Source organism: Corvus cornix, chromosome 3 (genome assembly GCF_000738735.6).
Source record: "Corvus cornix cornix isolate S_Up_H32 chromosome 3, ASM73873v5, whole genome shotgun sequence".
Taxonomy (NCBI): domain Eukaryota; kingdom Metazoa; phylum Chordata; class Aves; order Passeriformes; family Corvidae; genus Corvus; species Corvus cornix.
In genome coordinates this window covers 30,760,861-30,780,155 of record NC_047056.1, presented here as the reverse complement: position 1 = coordinate 30,780,155, position 19,295 = coordinate 30,760,861, and the positions used below count along the sequence as shown (strand labels likewise).

At 47.3% G+C, this 19,295-nt stretch overlaps 1 protein-coding gene across 4 annotated transcripts in view; it reads right to left on the bottom strand.

Annotated features, from left to right (window-relative positions):
- The window catches only part of MDGA1 (MAM domain containing glycosylphosphatidylinositol anchor 1), a 152,733-nt gene that overhangs the window by 85,052 nt on the left and 48,386 nt on the right, over positions 1-19,295 (bottom strand). For 3 of the 4 annotated variants that reach the window (XM_010391803.4, XM_019281293.3, XM_010391804.4), the window contains 6 exons: positions 18,869-19,008; positions 15,928-16,102; positions 10,337-10,533; positions 7,419-7,551; positions 2,424-2,693; positions 1,709-2,038 (listed from right to left, as the gene is read on the bottom strand). In XM_010391803.4, the coding sequence (XP_010390105.1) occupies positions 1,709-2,038; positions 2,424-2,693; positions 7,419-7,551; positions 10,337-10,533; positions 15,928-16,102; positions 18,869-19,008 (1,245 nt within the window). The remainder of the gene's footprint in view (positions 1-1,708; positions 2,039-2,423; positions 2,694-7,418; positions 7,552-10,336; positions 10,534-15,927; positions 16,103-18,868; positions 19,009-19,295) is intronic. The other variant, XM_019281291.3, reaches the window with a different exon arrangement.

The following is a 19,295-nucleotide window of genomic DNA, read 5'->3' as shown; positions in this document are numbered from 1 at the left end:
CCTGGTGTTTTATGTAGGAACCACATGTTGGAGGTGGCCCATTGCTGTTTGTGGGGATGCTGCCCGTTGGATAGCCATGGCTGCTGCATGCAGGGCTGCTCCAGCAGGGATGGCTGTTTTCATTCCCTGGGACACAAAGTGGTCATGCTGGCCCAGGGTGCCAAAGAGAGGCTTCAAAATGCCCCAGGCTGCCCTCCTTCCCTTCCTCATTGGCAGCATACACACAAGCACATGGGACTCACTCTCCTCCAGACAGGCAACCTGTCACCACAGATACCTCCTTTAAGGCAGCAACTGGCTGGTGCTTGGACCAACACCTGCACTGACAGACACTGCCAAGCCTCTTGGTGGGATCATCCAGGGTCTCCCACCCCTTCACAGCCTCCTACCCTTGCAGTCTGAAACACAATTGCACTCTGCCATCTAGTGATCTTGGGCAAAAAGGATTGCTCCAGGTGGTATCAGCCACGCAAGTTTGGGAGAGCCAGTTTTGCACCAGGATTGGGGAGTTCCCCCAATTTTATTCCCTGTTGGGTTGGTGTCAGCTGGCATGGAGAGCTCCTACCTTCCATGGCTGCCCACAGAAATGAAGGACCATTCTTCAGTGTTCAGTAGATCCACTGCACGGTCAGGGCTCAGTCTCCAGGTTGCCAACAAGAACTGGAAGCAATTCTATTGGGAGCAGGCTGGCCCCAGTATTTCTAATGGGAGACAAGGGCTTCCCAAGGCATCAAAAGTAGTTGCAGCACTTTTTTTCTGGGGAGCTGAAGTGAGCATCATCCAGAATCAAGAGTGAGATCAGCCTGGCCTGTGGATCCAGCACAACCAGGGACTGAGAAGAAACCTTCTGTGAAGGTGCAGGTCAAAATCTGTGGGCAGCTGACTCCCCTGAGGAGTCTTCCATCAGATTACTAACCCAGAGCTTCTTTGTGCTGTACCCTCATGGTCCTGGAAAGGCTGCACAATGACATGGATATAATGGAGAGCACAGCTGGACCCACCACCTCCCCAGAAACAGAAAGACAGCCCTGAGACTCTATATTTTGGTCCCCAAAGTGACTGACAAATACTGACATATTGGTCCTGCCCTCACCAAGACATGGGGTGAAGCTTTGACCCTGATTTTAAGGGGGAAGGCATTTATAACACTGGGACTCCTACAAAGAGTGCCCAAGAGAGACTGCATTTGCAATCCAGTAAACATTAACTGCCTTCACAGAATTTGCTATGACAGATGACACCAGTACCCTGGACACAACTCTGAAGAAAGGTAAATTCCTCATAAGCAATGCCAAAGAGAAGAAACAGTAGCATTCTTTCTCTTTTACTCCCCTCTAAGCAAAGAGACACTTGAAATTTGCTGAAATACCACCCCTTCTTCCTTCCTTCACAGCGAGGAGGTTTGTTTGAACAATCGCACTGTAAAGGTGTCTCTGTAGCTTTGACAGGAGTGCACTTCGGACTTTTCATAGGGAGAAAACATAAAGGAAGATCTGCTTGGTTACATAGCACATCTGACTGAGAAGTTGTAACTACTACCCATCTCCAGTCTCAGCCAAGTGCTTGCCTGAGGATGTAAGACCTTTCTCCACTGGCATTCAAGACACACATGTGAGGTTTTTAAAAAAAGCCAGAGGCATGGGGCTGTGGGGCAGCCAGTGATGCCAAACACTCCTCTGGGCTCCCCACCTGCCAGAGAGAGGCTCACCTGTCTCTGAGGAGATGTTCACCTCCACACTGAGGTCAGGAATGGGTGCTCCCTGGAAAGTAGCCACGCACAGGTAGGTGCCATAGTCACTGAATCTCAGGTCAATAATCTCCAAGCTGCAGGTCACGGGTGGGAGCTCGGGGTCATTGCGGGTGATGAGCAACCGGTCTGAGAACCTGGCTGGTTTCCCATTCTTGTACCAGGAATAGACAACCTTCTCCTGGGGAACAGCATCCACATGGCATGAGAGCTTCAAGTCCTGGCCTAACTGGATGGTCTCACTCTCTTTGATCACATCAGGGGTGATTTGGAACGTGGCATTCTTCATGGCTGAGATGAACAGAAGTGCAAAACTGGTTAGGGATAGCAAAGTGTCTTGGAGAGGACAGGAAAACTGTTCTTTGCTCCTCAGGAAGGCAACACTTCCATGCAAAATCTGCCCAAAGACCTCTCCCACTTATGTTCCCACAAAATGTCCCAAGGGACTCACATCTGGCAGTCTGGGATCATCCAGTTCAGGATAAGGCTACAGTCTAGGATGAAGCTGCAAGCAGTGCTTGCACAGCTGGGAGCAGAGAAACTTGCACAGGCACTTCTCCAGAATATTAATTACTACTAAATATCACATTCGCCCTCAGCTGTACAAGAACAGCCAGGAGGAATGCAATTCCCCTGCTCCCTGAAAACACATGCTCAGAGAAAAATGGCAACTTACAGCGCACCAGCAGGTTCACAATCTTCTTTGCCGGGTTCCCCACATTGTTGATGGCCGTGCAATTGTAGTAGCCTGAGTCCTCCACGCGGATCCTCCAGATGGTGAGGTTGCCTCCTTGCACAAGGCTATTGGGAGGCATTGGGCCAGGAGAGTGGGACCAAAGCACTTCTGGCTGTGGGTCACCACCCATCAGAGAGCACTGCATAGTGATGTTGTCACCAGGGTTGACCACCAGTGTCTCATTGACAGACAGCTTCAGAGCAGGTGGGGCTGGAAAAGCACATAGAGGGACACTTCAGAGCTTGAAAAAGACCCATCCACTTGCCTGTGCACAGATTCATACTTTTTATGACTTGTTCTTGGTGATGGCTGGTTTGAGTAGGGACAGCTGGCAGGATCTATGAATTGATTACAAATATGAGGTGTTTGTGAATCTAAAGCATGATCATTACCATGTCTTTGAGTGAGAACACTCTGCTCTTTTATGGCTAGGAAACAGAGCAGGCAGGACCTCACACCGCCCCAGAAAACACTCCACCGGTGCTTAGGACTGGGGCACAAAGTAGCTATGACATTTTATCAGTGCTCAGTGCAGGTGCTCTATGGCTTAGGATGCAGGTCAGAAGAAAAGCCTGATAAACCCACTCTGCACATATAGGGGTGGCAAACAGGCAACATTTGGCAGTGAAAAACCCAAGGCCTGAAGTTTCTTGACTCCTGATGCAAACAAATGCAGCCAGGCATAACAGCAATGGAAGCCTTTGCAGCCTTGATGGAGAGGTGAAGGAAAAAGGATAGGCTCAGAGGAGCCTGCTTGAACCCAACCACTGCTTGTGCTCAAGGACAGCTGGGGCAAAACCACTCCTCTCATTCGGAGTTTCCATCCCAAGAAGCAAGCTTTAGGGAAGGTCTGTCATTCAAAAAAGCTATCCTCAGCTATCCCGTGATATGCCTCTCTATCTTTCACACCCAACTAGACATCTTTGAGAGGCAAAGGCTTTGCCAAACACATAGTCCTTGTAGCTCGGAGACTGATATGGCAGTCCAGGACTTGTCTGCACCTTAACAGACCATGAACAGCAGCTCTGAACCTGCTCTTAATCTCCTTCACCTCCTCAGGTGTCTAATACACTTTTCTGTACACCTGGGGGCTATCACAATCACAGGGATTCTCCCTTCACATTCAGTTGAGCTGAGACTGATTCAAAGTGTCTAGACAATCTCTCCTTTGAATGCCTGGATACCCATTTTTTGGTTTCATTTTATTTCTGCACCCTTCTCACTACAGCCCCCTCCAGGAACCGATCCAAAATCCTTCCCTTTGTATTCTCTGTTTCATTCCATGAAAAGTCTTTCAAAGCCTCTATGAGCACTATCACTGGCTCTATCCAGGCAGAGCTGAGAAAGTAGCAGTCCCCAGCACAAAAGCATGGAGTATGTTTTAAGTAACAGCCATAATAATGCAAAATAAGACATTGTTCCATATTCATGAAGCCTGATTTAACAGCATCATTATTTCTGCCTCTTCTCTCCCTGGACCCTGTGTTAATGAGCTGTGCTGGATTTGTGTTGGATCTCTGAATTACGGCCCATACAAACAAGGCGAGGAGGACTCTTCTCTCCTCAGCACCAGTGCCATAATTTAGTAGCACAACTACTGCCGTGCTGGGATATTGCTTTGATGAACTGAATATAATGTCCTCCCTGGCCACTGCACATGCTATTTGTGTCAGAGGTGGCCAGCTATGCCTAAGGAAGAAGGTGGCTCTTCTGCTACTTGCACTGGCCATTTTGAGGCCCTTGAATTTTGGAAAAGGCCTCAGCCTGCAGTCAAAGAAACTTTGGCAGGTCTCTTTGCAGGAGTCTTGTAAATAGTGTGCAAGGGAGGGTTAATGCATATTAAATGCCAAAGGAAGGATTTGTACATCCTCACCAAGCTCCAGGCAGTTTCAAGAGATACTATGAAGCCTAGAAACACAATAGCTCAACTCACCGTGGTTGGGCAGGACACATTCCTGTCACTAACTCGGTGTAGCTGACACCAAATAGCTGTTTCTGCCCTCGGACATTGAACTGGTCTCAGGTTCACAGTGCACAGAAAAACTGGCAGATGCAGCATCTTGCCTGGGAATCTCCACCATCCCTGTCAGAGACAGAGAAAGCCTGAGACCAGCCTATGTCCAGAGAGAAGGTGTCAGAGTTGGGGAGTACAAACCAGAGGTCCTGCAGGCTCTGGTTAAGATTTAGGGCTCTTGCAGATTTAGGGCTGGATGTGCACATATCTGAGCCACACTCATCTTGCCCAGCTCTGGGCAAGGCAACATGTTAAAAAGGTGACATGCTGGTCAGCATGCCTGAAGCACTGCATCAGGGCACGCTGTGCGTGCAGGCGTGAAGGAGGCAGGAAAACTGCAAATCTGCCACCTGCACAGCTCCAGGCAGCAAGCTCCCATGACATCCCCCAAAATGGAGCCTTGGCTGTGGCAGCCTGCATGGGTTACCACTCCCCACTCCCACTCCTGTCAGCAGACAGAGGTTAACAGACTGCAGACATTGTTATGCAGGAGATGATTCTCATTTATTTGTAACCTGTGGCAATTCCTTTTGTTCTTGGCTCAGAAAACCTGCTGGCAGAGTCTGCCGAGCAGCGAGGGGACCATTAAAAACAAAGAATCGCTTTCAATTCCCTTTGAAGTCCAATTTGCTGCAGTAAAACTGCAGGAGAATTAACCAGCTGGGCTGCTTAATATTGCAGAAATTGAGGAAAGGGGAAAAGTCAGGCTGACCCTGTTGGAGCAGGTGATGGCAGCCTGGTTCTGAGCTGGTTGTGTGGCTCTGTGCACGCAACCTGCTGCTCTGGAGCCAGGCAACAGCAGCAGAACAGAGGAGGAACAGGGACATCTTCTTCCCACTAAGGTTGCAGACACAGAACCCATTCCCTGCTGCAAGGCCCAAGCTGCTGAATAGAGCTTGGGAGAAGTCCATCTCCTTACTGGAGACTACGATCTGCCCAAAGGACGCTGAGGAGCCAGCTGAGGAACAGCAAACGAGCTGAGGAGATTACCCTGGCCTGACCTGATCTGACCCACCAATACACCTCAAGGTCTGTAGTGCTTGGAACTATAAATATTTATGAGAGAGAAATTTCCAAGCATTTCAGCACCCTTTGGGCCCTTCTCAGTTGCAAAGGCAAAGGCATCTTGAGCAAAGCTGCTCAGGATTCTGGGCACAGCCAAGCCCAGAGAAGCTGTGAAAGCGTAAGTGCAAGGGGAACAGAAAAGACCTAGGCAAAAAATGAGAGAATTAAAAAAAATCATTTAAATATTTCCTCATCTGTGCACAATGCTACCTACAGGGCAAGTAACCCATATAATATTTCATGTTAAATATAGTCATGCTATTTAACACAAACCCTGCTCACACTGCAATGCCAGTTTCATTTTCACTGCCAACTTTTAATACAATTTGCTAAGAACACATTTTCCATGGCCCCTTTGAACTTGCAGGGGCAGGCTCCACTGTAACTAGGTATAAATATGCATCTATAATTAAAAAAACAGGGAAAAAAACCACCCCTAGACAGATGTGCTTAAGAAGCTGGTGTAAATTAAACCATATTGCTGACTTCTCACCGGGTACAACCTGAAAATACATTTTCCCCATTCACTTAGTAAAGGGGCTGGATTGAAATGAAGAGTAGTTTCCTTGTGCTTGGGCTGGCAGGGGGAGTGGACATGAAGAGGAATTTGATTTTCCAACTCTTCAAAGGTAAAGGCACAGAGGGAAGAAGAGCTGTATAATATCCCTTTCTTCATCATGAACAGAAGATAAGTTTTTAAAGGGAATATTTCAACATTTGCTACACTCTCATCCTGAGAGAAATTCAGCTAATAGGGTGAGTTGTTCAAGACATGTTCAGAGATCTTACTACAAAGAGAATACTTTTTTCTGACATTAGCTATAATTCACTTTCTTAAGCTCATTATTTTGCTTCTTCCTACATAAAATAAGGCAACTATTGTTCAGCACCTCGGAACTCAAGTCAGATCAATAAACATAATTTAAACAGTTTCAACAGTATCCCGTCAACAGTTAACAACATCAAAAAAAGTTCTGTTTCCGCTGCACAAAGATGACACAAGGGATGCAAACTGCTTTGTGTTACATTAGAGAGGTGAATAATTCAAACAACTACAATGCCTTTCTCTCTGATCATGGAATACCCCAGGGCTGGAAGCAATTTCCTGACATTTACTTATTATTTGCAAATATTCAACACACATGGGGGCTTTGCAGGTGAGGATTTTTTATTGTGTGGTTTTGGTTTAGGTTTTTTTAATGGACAGGTTGCAATCAAGTCCTTGCCAGTATTTGATACATGACACTCAGTTATCAATCACTTATTGCAAATCAAGCAAGCAGCACCAAACTGAATATGCTCACAACAGGAAGTGCTCTCAGGCACTGCCAGTATTAATATGAGTGTAAAATTTATTTATTGGGAAGGCACTGGAGAAGTATGCCTTCAACAAACACCAGCACCAGAAGAGCCCATTGCCTGGGAGGTGCTTAGAGCACAGCCTGGCAAATCAGGCTGGAGTCACACAAGGATTAATTATTTGTAGGAACTGCTGCAGCACTGCCCTGCTCTAGACTGTATCAAATCTATTTTTAAAGTCACTTAGAATTATAAATAAATAAAACAGAGTATGAATTAGAAGCTACATAGTGCTTCAACACCTACACATAGTCTGTTTTAATGATCTCATGGCAGTCCTGGCCAAGGCAGTGGCTATATGCAGTGCTACAAGAAACTAGAGCAGCCCTGGTCACAAGACTTCTGTGTGAAGGATCTGTAGTCCCAGCAGCCATGTAAATGAGGTTGAGGTGCTGCAGGCCCTGGGCAGAGCGCTGTGTTATCCTCCTGGAGGAGTAATGGTTGTTGAGCAGGTGAAGGGTCAGAGTGCTGCAGGGACCCTTCATGTCCCCTCTCACCTGTGGTGTTTGTGAGCTGGAAGGTGATGGATTTGTCAGGGATACTGCAGACATTGCGGACAGACACCTGGCATGTGTAGCTGGCATAATCCTGAGGTCGAAGGTTCTTCAGCTTCAGGACTTTGGTTTCACCCTGGGATTTGGGGAAAATCGGGGCAAAAAAAGACACAGGTGTACAGAGCAGAGATCATCATTCCAAGTCCATATCCTATCCCAAAGTTTACAGATTACCAGCAGCTCCCACGAAAACTTCAGGGAACTGTGCAGATTTCAAGTCCCCCCAGCTCTGTATAAAGGAGACACAAAATGTTTGCAATGGTCTTTTCACCTCCGGGGTTTCTCAAAACACCCAGCAACTGACTGACACAACCTGAAAGCACTGCCAAACAGGTCTGGGCATAATTTCTCATCAACTACTGCCAGAAACATCTTGTAGAACATGACAAATCTTAACCAGCCCAGAACAGACCCTGAGATCTAACTCTGAGATGTCGGTAGGAACCCAAGGGAAGTCACTCGGGACTCAACATTGCCAAACCAAAGCAAATCAGAGCAGATTGGGGCATTAATACTGGTCTAAATATGACAAGTTCACAGTTATGCTGTAGAAATCTGCAGTACAGGAGGAAAAAAAATTCAGAGAAATACTCAGAGAACTTCCAAAACTTTCTGATCCCTCTTATCCAGATTCTAATCTCATTTATGCTGATGTAAATCCAGAGTGACTGCAGAGAATTTGATAGACTTTTCTCATTCTAAGGTAACAAATAACATCACTGCCTGCACTCCATTAGTTACTGGCTTGTTATAGAAACAGAATCAAGTTGTTACATTAACGATAGACATGTTCTGTAGATTTTTATTTATGGAATGCAGCAAGCTCTGAGCTGCATCCTATGGTTTGCACACTCTGCAACCCATATGTCTTCCACTGATGGCTTTTTGCTGTTGTTCTCCTTGTGTTTGTCTGAATCTCTTTTGGAGAAACCATTCCATAGCTGCCTGCAAGTGTGAGGAGGTGTCAGCATGGCAAATCCTCCTGAGGACAACCTCGAAAGACTGGACAATGAGCAGAGACAATATGCAGAGAACAAGGATGTGAAGTGAGTGAATTAGAAAGTCCTGCCCCTGATAATTGTTGCTATGCCACACAAATTATGGCATTTACGATATGCTTGTCATCTACTTACTTACAGGGTCACATGTATCCTGTGTATTGATTAGTAAATTTGGGTATATGTGTATAAACCTTCAGAGCAAATAAGTTTTTAAAAGCTTGAACAGTGAAGTCTTCACCTCATTTTTAATGTAAAAGCTTATTCAAACCTGACACTGATAAAGGTTCATCTCTAAGACAACACTGCAAACTCCAGCGATGGGTACTTTGTTAAACATTCCAGAAAGATTTTCCCCTTCCAACAGTGTTGCAGAGGTGTGCTTTTGTTAACTTCAACTCTCACCAACTCAAACTTAGAGGCTTATGCTGGTGTTAAGGAGAGGACTGCAAGGGCATGCCTGTCTGAGCACAGCAGTCCCAACACCCTCTTTCAGAGCTGGGAATGACCCATCATATTGGGAGCATTGCCTGACAGGAGCTGCAGCATGCTGGGTCATTTAAACATTAATGCTGCAACATGGTAAATTTTTGCCAGATGCCTTATTTAGCTAGAGAAAATATCCCAAGTCCTAAGACATCCTCTCTTTAAGCAATGTCTCCTGTTAATTACACTGAGCCTAGTGAAAACTGGAAGAACCCATGGTGGCTTTCTCTAAGGCCAGGGATGTCCTAGTTGGGAGCCACATAGCACACAGACAAAGCTGTCTTCAGGGCCAAACAGCAGCGCTGACCTACAGCGTTTCTGCAAATCTGCCACTAACCTGCAGCTCTCTCCTCCCTCCTCATCCCCCTGAACATTTCCATTTGGATGCCCATTTCCATGACCTACAGAGGCAGCGTGTTTCAATAAAACATGAACATGACTACATTAACTTAAAGGTGGCCTGGGGCATTGCTCAGAAATCAAATCCAGCCAGAATGTGCTCTGGGCCCAGCTTTGGGAATGCAGGAATGTGCTTGGGATAAAACAGGTGCCCTGGGGAGCTGCCCCTTCAGCCCTCCCTTCCCACCCATCGCTGCCATGTGTTCCCTAGCAGCCTTGCTGGAAGTACTGGGGCTGATTAGCATCTAAAGGACATTCAGATCCTGAGCTCAGCTTAGGGTAACATGCCCAGAGTGCCCTGGCAAAAGAAAAGTTCCCTTCCATCTCCCATTGCATTGGCAGGCTAATTACTGTGAAGAAAGTAGTGTGTAGAGGGGAAATCTGGTTGTGCAGGGCAAGTCCAACACAGGCAAGCAGAAGAAGGAGAAATTATGTGGACACCTTGTCACAGGACAACAGTCACAGAGTGCCCAGGCAGTTGGGCTCCCCATTACTTGTGGCCATTAAGAAAAGCTCGTGGATCCCACAGCAATACCTGCCATTTGCTCACACTGCTGCTAAACAGGAAGCCCTTCGCTGATATACAGAGCCTGGGCACTCAATTAAGAAAAAAAATTAGTGATGGGAGATAGAGGAAATCCAATCTTGGGATTGTTTGCTTGGATTTTAGTCTCAGCCATCCAACAGCTGCATAACCTCATTAGGGGAGCAGTGTCACTGCTCTCAGGGACAGTGACAAAAAGGGAAAGGTCCTCCTAGGCTGTCACACTCCCTCCTACTGCTCAACTCCTCTTGTACCCTGTGAATTTGCATGCAGAAGGAAGGTCTACTGGCCCTTCTGGAGGCAGTGCTCCTTGCAGCGGCCTGCACCCTCTCCCCAGCATCATAATCCATGCAGGGAAGGAAACACCATCCACTACAGTGCCCTGCATCAGCAAGACACTCAACACAAGTTGGCAGAGGTTTGCTTATTTTCACCTGTGTGTAAAGGGGTTCATAGATGTCCACACCATTGTCCTGACTGTGAGAAAGTGTCTCTGCTCCCCGTTTCCAGATGAAGCGAGCTGGTGGGTTGGAGTTGACCGTGCAGCGGAGGAAGACGGTCTTCTCCTGGTAGAAGCTGCCACGTACGTCACTGATGGTCTGGTGAACGGTGAGAACAGGCCCATCTAGATCTGGAAGGGAGGTAAGGAGGGTCGCAGCCATTGTTAGCAAAGCTTGGTCTGCATGTACAGCCTGCAGAGCAGATGATGCTCCAGGTACCACTGAGGAGAGGGAAAGATCCCACATGTTTGGCTGATGACAACTGCTGATTTAAGAGTTGATCTGAGGGCAGGTAATACAACCAGTATCTAAAGGGAACAAACAGGAGAAGCCAGAATTCTCCCGCTCCCCACATAAACCTTCAGAGAATAGAAAGCAGTCTCTGGTTTGCAGATCCCTACGCAGTCCCCAAAAAAACACCTGCCTGCCATGTGTCTCAGAGCAGTGGGGTGCCTCACATTCCTGAATGGCACCCCCCCCCCTACAGAAAATCACTACTCTCTACTTCAGTGAGAGTTCAGAAGGATCCCAGGAAGCTCTGTTCCATCGTAATTTCTCCATTTTCTGGTTCCCAAATCCCTCCTGAAATCATGGGGCTAAGCTCATCGCTGTGAGATGTCCATACAAACGACATGACAAACCTTCAAGACAAAGAATGAAAGTAAGAAATCAGGACAAGATCAAGGAGCTGAGTTGGAAAGTCATCTAGACAGAGCAAATCTCTTGGGGAGTCATGGGAAGATGAGATGCAAAACACTGTAATAGGTATGTATAATTTCTCTCTTTTCCTATTAAATATCCTCTGTGTATTTTCTTCAAAGTCTGTATTGACTGTCCTTCTTCAGCAGCTTCTACTCACTGCAGCTCCATTACCCCTCCCTAAACTGATCAGATTCTTTTGTTTTCTCCCTTTACAAAAGATGCTCCTTTCAATTCCCTTATTGTACCTGCACCAGACACGCAGCCACCATGACTGAATCAATGGTTATCAGTGGCTACACTTGCAAGGACAGAAGCAATAGCCCTGCAGGGAGAGGATTTTCTCCATCCACACAGAGCATACTGCCCCTCTACAGTTGCCCACCTGCTGAAAAGGGATGATTTTCTCAGAAGTTGCAGCAGGTATCAATTTTCAACATCACCGTAGCATGGGGGAAACCTCAGAGGCAGTGGATCTTTCTCCTCACAGAACCACTTTGAGACTGAGGTTAAATGTAAAGATCCCTTTTGACAAGTGTTGGGGTTTTGGGAGTTCCCCTTCTCTTTTCTTTCTCCTCTTGAGGAATTTTTCCCATATATTTTGCCGGGGCGACAAATTGCTGGGTGCTTGGGAGAAACAAAAGATCTGGCCATAGCGGGAGGGGTCCAACGGGCTACTCCCTTTCACCTGGGTGTGTGGGCGGTTGTTCTCAGAGTTAGGACAGAGAGAGAGGCTGCCATCCTGGTGGAGGGAATTCGTCAGCACTGCAGGCTTCTGCTTTTTCGGCTGCCTTCCTTCTACCGTGAGTGGAGCTTGCTCACTGGAGCGGCTGTTGCACCGGGACCCTAACACCCCACTAAAAGAGGAATCTTTTCACCATCTGCTTGGGTGCCTCAGGGAGAAACCCTGGGACCCCAAGCCCGCCTTTCCCTGCCCCACAGGGAGCCGAGCTGCAGCTGCCCTGTCCCCAATATTGCTTCGAGCCTTCGCTACATCGTAGCCCCACACGCCCTGCCTGCAGAGACCTCCCAGGGTTCCCGCTGCAGCTCTGGAGTTTGATCCATCTCGTCTGCCATCCAGGATTTGTGCTTGTCCCTGCCGTTCCAGTCTGCCATTCCAGCCTGCTGTTCCTGAGGGTCCGGCCGGACACTGGGATCAGCTGCCCAGGGGTTTGTGAAGCCTTTGTCCCATCCCTTCCCGGGATCCCAGGCTGCCAGTGTCGCGTGCTCCCCGAGCTCGCTCCGGAGCGCCCCCTGCAGGCGCGGGGGAACCATCGCACCTGCCCTGCTCACCGGGAGCCACCAGCGCCCCTGCCGGCTGCGAGCGGAACTGCACCCGAGGGGAAAGGGCCTGACAGCTGAGAAGGCTGGGACTGGGTTTGTGATTGTTTGCTGTTACTGCCATAGTTATTGTTGTTTGTTCAACTGGTTATACACATATAGATATATAATAGTAAAGAACTGTTATTCCTATTTACTATATCTTTGCCTAAAAGCCCCTTGATTTCAAAATTGTAGAATTTGGCAGGAAGGGGGTTGAGTTTTTCATTTCAAGGGAGGCTCCTGCCTTCCTTGGCAGACAGCTGTCTTTCAAACCAAGACAACAAGAATTGGCCCTCTAAAACTGAAATCAGTCCCTGTGTCTTTAAGTATGTCTTATAAGGCACCTTTAGAGCTCAAGTTAAAGGATTCTGTATTTTCAGGAACGCTATGACCTCATCTTCAGCTGCAGGGAAACTGAGGTACTTGTACCAAGTATCCTCTTGTGCTGCCAGCATGGCCCTCTGCACACGCCAACGTGCTCATCACCTCCTGCCCTCCCATGCCACCTAGTTTTCACAATATATTCTTTTACAGATTTCTAAGTTTGGAGATCTGACTTCCAGTAAGGAAGAGGGAAGCAGGGATGAGTTTCTGCTAACATGTCATCCAAACAACATATGCTCTCTGCTGAATCACAAGTGTCAACTTGTGGATTTGCCTCTTTTAATGAGTCGGCAGACAGCAATTGTAATGGGACTTGAAATTTGTCTGCTTGACCATACCTCAGAGATATGAGTAGAGCCATTAGTGGAATAATGACAAGACACAAAAAATATCCCAGGAAAAAAACTCCACCAACCAAAAAACACTCACAGCTGAAGAAAAACATGCAGATGGAAAAAAAGGGCTTCTCTCCATACAGTGCTGTCTTCATGTGGCCATAGGGTGACTGAACATCAAATTCTTTTGGACCAGGATGCTGAGCATAGCCTCTCCTCTTTTCCTCTTTCTTTGTCCTTAACCCTCCTCTATGTGTTCAAATTTCACATGAGTGACTCTGTAGCTACCATCCTTCTGAGACTCTGTTTCTCAGCAGGTAAAACACTTCCCTTACTAACCAAAGAAGCTCACCATCCCAGTCTTCTGGCTCCCAACTACTCCCCACACAGAAAACAACAACTTCTTTTTGGTTGCTAAAACTTTCCTCCTTTGAATCCTTCAGCCTTCTTTTGTAGCAGTCAGCTCTAGGTCTAGCCCTCCTGAGAAAAGCTAAAATAAGACCTACGACAATATGTATGTCCTTGATGTACAAGTAATGCCACTGATGTCAGTGAGCTGCTCAAATGATAAATTTGGCCCAAGGCTGCCCATGGAGATGATCACGTGGGATGTTTCACACACAATACAAGCTTGTAACCATTCATTGTTTTCTTTTCTTTACTTTCTCTTTCTCCCACATGGAAATACTCCGAACAGCAGCTGCCTCTCTGCCAGTATCTAACCAATACTTTAAAGCCTCACTGATGCCCACTTGGGGCAAAGGAATATCATGCTACCTGGGTTAGTGTTTCCAGTTTAATATCCTCTTGGCACCAACGATGCTCTCTGCACAACCTCGCTGTTGAATAGCAAAAGTATGACTGAGGACTAGCAGCAGCTGTCAAGGACACCAAGGTACACATGAGGGTGATTACTTACCTCTAACTACAAAATGGGATGCAGGAAAAGAACGGATTTGTTTTCAAATTCTGGTTCATTCAGCTGAAGGTTGCCTGGGTGAGCGTTCAACAAAAACTGTGGCTTTTCCCATGTGTTCCCTTGTACCTACTGCAAATACTAGCAGAAAATAGTCTCTCCTCCCCAAAAACCGAGTGAGCAGAACAGAGGTGCAGTACCAAGTCCATCTGCAGAGTAGATGTTAGTATGAGAAAGCCCTTGGCCACCCCATTAGCCCCATAGTTCTACAGGTCAGAGCTGCATGAGGGACCACAGGACACTACATCACTCTAGCTCCAGCCTGCACCATGGGAGCACCCTCAGGGCATGAGGAGATTCATGGCACATTCCTGTTCCTAGACACACAGGCCCTGGCAAGGTGTCACACTGAGGCTTGACAAAAGCAAGTATCCTTTGCAATGGAGAGTTATCATATGCCTCCACTGCATGTAGGAGAAGAAACAGGCAGAGAAGCCAAGCAGATCTAGGGTGGGTGTCAGAACTTCTCTAAACAAAGTGATGCAATGCCAATGAACAAAACACTCATCCTATCCACAGTGGCTGCTGTTGAAGCAATCCATTTCCACAGCCTAGGTAGGAAGGTGCCCACACTACACTACTCCAATAAAGAGTAGGGCAAGGAAGGAACAGAGATGGGAGCTACTCCCAGCCATACAATATGACTGTGGATCGTGAACCTGCCAAAACCTAAGGATGCCCAAGTCTGTGGCACATTTTATGAGAGTCACACCACAGCTGGGCTGGACAGCAGGACTAAAAGGAAGCAGTTAGGCAGCAGTTGCTGTCAGCAAGAAGGTCTGCCCAGACTCCAGGCATGTACTGGGATTTTGAAGCCTGGAGGTTGTTCCACTGACAGATAACCACAGTGCCCCTCAGCTCAGAAGGAAGGACCTTCTTGCTAGAGGGAACATAAGAACAGCTCATGACAGGTTAAGGGACAGATTCAGCTGCTTTATCATACCTTACAACTTTTTAGTATCAGCCTCTTGCCTTCTCAGATAATATGATATAATAGGTATTTGGTGTTAGTTGGCCTGGAGAAAATTGGAATAGTGTATAGTCAAGGACAATATAATGGTAATCTTCTCCAAGAGTGCAAATCTCTTCACAAGTTGCCTAGATATTAAATCTTGAATTTCTCCCATAGGGGACTTATGGCATAAGTTTAATTTCCCTCCCTTTTGACCACAGCAGTCCAAGAATAAACATTAAATCCAAGAAAAAAACATTAAGAGAAACCCTCAAAACTTGAAGCCCAAGGTGGAAAGCCACTAGCAGCATGTCCAGGACTCAAGAAGGATGGGCACTATGACCAGCCAGGGAAATGTTGAGTCACCTTCACGTTCACCCTATCACAGCTCAGCCTCCTCAGCTGCATTCCAGAATTTTTGGCTGTTTCCACCATGCTACAGAAGTAGCAATGCTGGGAGCAGGACACTGGTTTCAGGAATGCCCCCAGCATCTGGGACACTACCAACTTCAAGAAATATTGCTTGCTTCAAGCACTGTCAGCTTCAAAATGAAGACAAAGAAAGCAGAAGCCACCCACAATGCTACATCCCAGACAAGTGCTAGGGAACCCTGTCAGTGACAGACACCACAGCACCTAGCTAAGAATGACTCACAAGGACAGCAGAGCTATGCTTATCAGGGATGGATCTAATCTCCTAGGCAAAAAAGACCACTGGGGAGACCACACCAGTCCCTCTGCTCCCGAGTCAGGTGCACGTGGTCCTAGGGCAATGCAGCTCCCTGCTGGCCCCGCAGCAAGGCAGAGACATGCAGTAGAACTGTGGGAAGGTCTGGGTTGCCGCTAAACGACTTACACTGCACATCTACTCGAATGGACTTGATGGCAGGGACCCCAACCCCATTTTCTGCTTTACAGTAATAGCGGCCCCCCTGCAGCCTTTGGATCTTCTCAATCCGAAGGGTCTCGTTAAGCACTGACGTCTCTTGGAATTTGTCCGACGCGCTGCCAGCAGTTTTGGTCCATCTCACCTGCCGGAGAAGAACGAGAGAAATGAAATCAGGGACACAAAATAGAGATCCCAAGATTCAGCAGAGCTCCCTTTGTTGCTCTTCCCCCTCCTCCGTAGCTTCTTCCATAGAGGTCCTACAGCACCACTAGACTTCGCAAAGCTCAACTACTGATCTCAGTATGTCTCAGCAGGCCAGGTGCTGATTCTGGTCCATCACCAATCCCCATGTCCAAGACCCCAGGAAAACCCCTCACTTCACGCAGACACACACTGCATGTTTACCACTCCTGCTCTGATTCTGTAAACCTAGCAGCTTGCTCAGTTTTACTCCACTATCTGCACAGCACAGGACTTTCAGCATTCAGCCTTGAGACCCCATGTGGCTGGTAGGCCATGATGCTACAGCAGACATCAGCTCATAGCTACAGAGCTTTTAGTGCAGTCCACACTCATCTTTTTCTGGACAGCAAGGCTATTTCTGCTTTTTGCTTTTCCATGAGTGAAAAAATGCAGTTGCTATCTGACTCTTGCCCCTTTCCCACTGGGAACCCCTGTGTATTTTATTTTTGTAAGTCATCCTTTTGCAGTACACAAGCTTTTCCTCTGTTTCTAAAGATACAGAAAAAGAAAATAAAAAAATCCCTTCAGATTTCAAGCCATCTTTTCATCTCTTTGTCCTTATGTTACATGTCTTAAGGTCCTGGCTTGCAGGGGCAACGGAGCTGCATGATATTTCATGGTGAATGGTGGCAAGAAGGCAGCAATCCGAAAGACTGGAGGGTTACTCTTACATCTGCAATGAGGTACAGCCCTTGCAGTGGCAGTACAAGCTTCCCCCTTGTTTTGTGCACTCCAGACAATGAAAGAGAGAGACAACTTTTCTCAGCCCATTGGTTTTCTATGTCTGCAACCTCCCTTCTAAAGGCTGCTGACCACCAGCCTCCTACTCTGGTGACAATCTAGATTTTGGGACTGAGATCAGCCAGCATAAAAAAAGAGACTTTCATTCAGCATTGGCCATAGATAAGATGAACCAAATACCTTGACCGCTCTGCCAGACTTTGCCTAAAGCTCACTGCCTTCACCTGATTGGTACTGATGCTCTAGAAGGAGCAGGGGTGCCTACATCTCATTCCCAGAGCACCAGGCTGAGCAGATTTTCAGAGCTATTGACCATGGATTTATTCAGCCTTTGTAGGCTTATGAAATTGTCTGAGGGCCCCAAGATTCTTGGAGTCTCCTGTTTTGAAGGACACTTCAGCCAGCTCTTTAATCTTTTCAATCACAATCTCATTTTAGTATTTTGGCCACATTTTCATGCTTTAATGACTGGCTGATAGAAAGAGAAAGAGAAGATTAAACAAAGGTTAGGATAAGAGCTTAGCTGGGGAAGAAATCTATCCATTAGGAGGGAGGGCAGAAATAGGATGCATGCCACATTTTATATGCGCAGGTTCCAGTCTCCCTGGTCATGCCTGGTTCCAGGCTCTGATGTCCCCCGTGGAGATCTGGGCAATGACAAGCCAGAGTGCTGCCCACTAGCCCGCTGTCTGCAACAGGCTCTGCTCCAGAAATCTCTCTAGCTACTCAGGCTCAAATCCCTACAACCTGCCAGGACCTTTCCACACATTCAACAACCTTAGGCCACTGCTACCAAATTCCCCATTTCTGATGCACACAGGTATCATTTGTCCATCACTGTCACAAGCCTAGGCTGGTTGTTTTTGCTGACTTGGCTCAGGTAATTTTCTTTTTATTGTTTCCAGGATATTCTTTTGATGGAAAAACCATTTCAAATCTTTGCCTTTGTCATCACCTCTTTGCCAAGTAGCTCCTCACAAGCAAGTCCACAGAGACACTAACTGGCATAAGCAGATTCATGGCCTCTCTCCACAAATACCTTCGGCAGGATTGAGGAAGGGGACCAAGACATATATTATATGTGGCTCCCTTGAGTGTATTCTGGCACATCCAGCCTCGCAGTGTGCACCAGCTGCTGTTCCTACCACGCTCTGTCTCAGAGCTGGCAGACCTATGCTCTGGTCCAGTACCTCTACGGACACATCCACTCTAACACTGAACTGCCCAGCTTGAGTATCTGAAGGGTGCTGAGGTGGCTGCACGGGCTTGAAGCTGTGCAAGCCTCTGGGCACCCCAAGTAAGGACTGCAACCATTAGCCAAGCTCAGCTTTGTATCTCCCCACTGGACTGTGTCTTTGACCACAGCATGGATGTGTCCAGTGCTGCAAGTCTGAATCTGCCTCTGCTCAGTGTCCACAAAGCAATGACCAGCAGGCTCTGCACGGGGCTCAGTGAAGGGCGCTACCAACAACTTCCCAAACTCCCGTGAGCATTGTGCCCTTGGCTGTACATCCAGAGAAGCTTGAGAGACTGATGGACCATGAAGGACCAACTCTAAAGGCAAGCACATGTGGGAAGCCTCTTCTAGGCTGTTTCTACTTTGTACTAAGAGGGTTAAAGATTTGAGGGTGCATTGTATAATGATTTCTGTTCAGACTTTCAGTTTTTGGAGGGACTTCACATACTGAAGACAAGTAAAAGGTCTTTGTAAGCTTCTGCAAAGCTTTGTGGACTGTTTTCCATGAAAGTGAGCTTAAATGCTTCACAGCTTAACAAGCTAAGTGCTTGCAAAATGGGGCATCCCCGCCTGAGTCCAACATGTAGGAGAAAGCTGGACACCCCACTGCCCACAGTTCTCCACTATGTGGAGACTACAAACAAGTGCTGTGGGGAGCAGGGGTGACTGGCAAGACCGAAGGCTTACCTGTGGCCGGGGGTGTCCTGTGACCAGACACTGCAGGACCAGCGTGTCCCCCTCCCGAATTGTGTAAACGCGTTCACTGATGTTGTCTTCCTTCACCACGCACGCTTGCCCAGCATGGATGATTTGGGCCTGAGCAGGAGCTGTGGAGAGGAAAGAAGAGGTAAAGAGGGAAAGGGCCAGTACTCCATCTCCTTATGCCCACTGCCCAGGGTGGCTTCTCCCACCTCTTAAGCTACAGAGAGGAAGAGCCAGGCAGTTCTGGCAATGAGTCACGGAGGTTTTAGGGGATATATTATTAAGCAATTTTCCCCATTTCCTGGGTGACTGATATCAACTACTGTTTTAAAACCTTTGGTGCCGTTGGGATGAGCAGCTCTAGATACTGAAAAGCAGAATATGGAGGTTTTTTGGGGTGGACCCTCCTGCA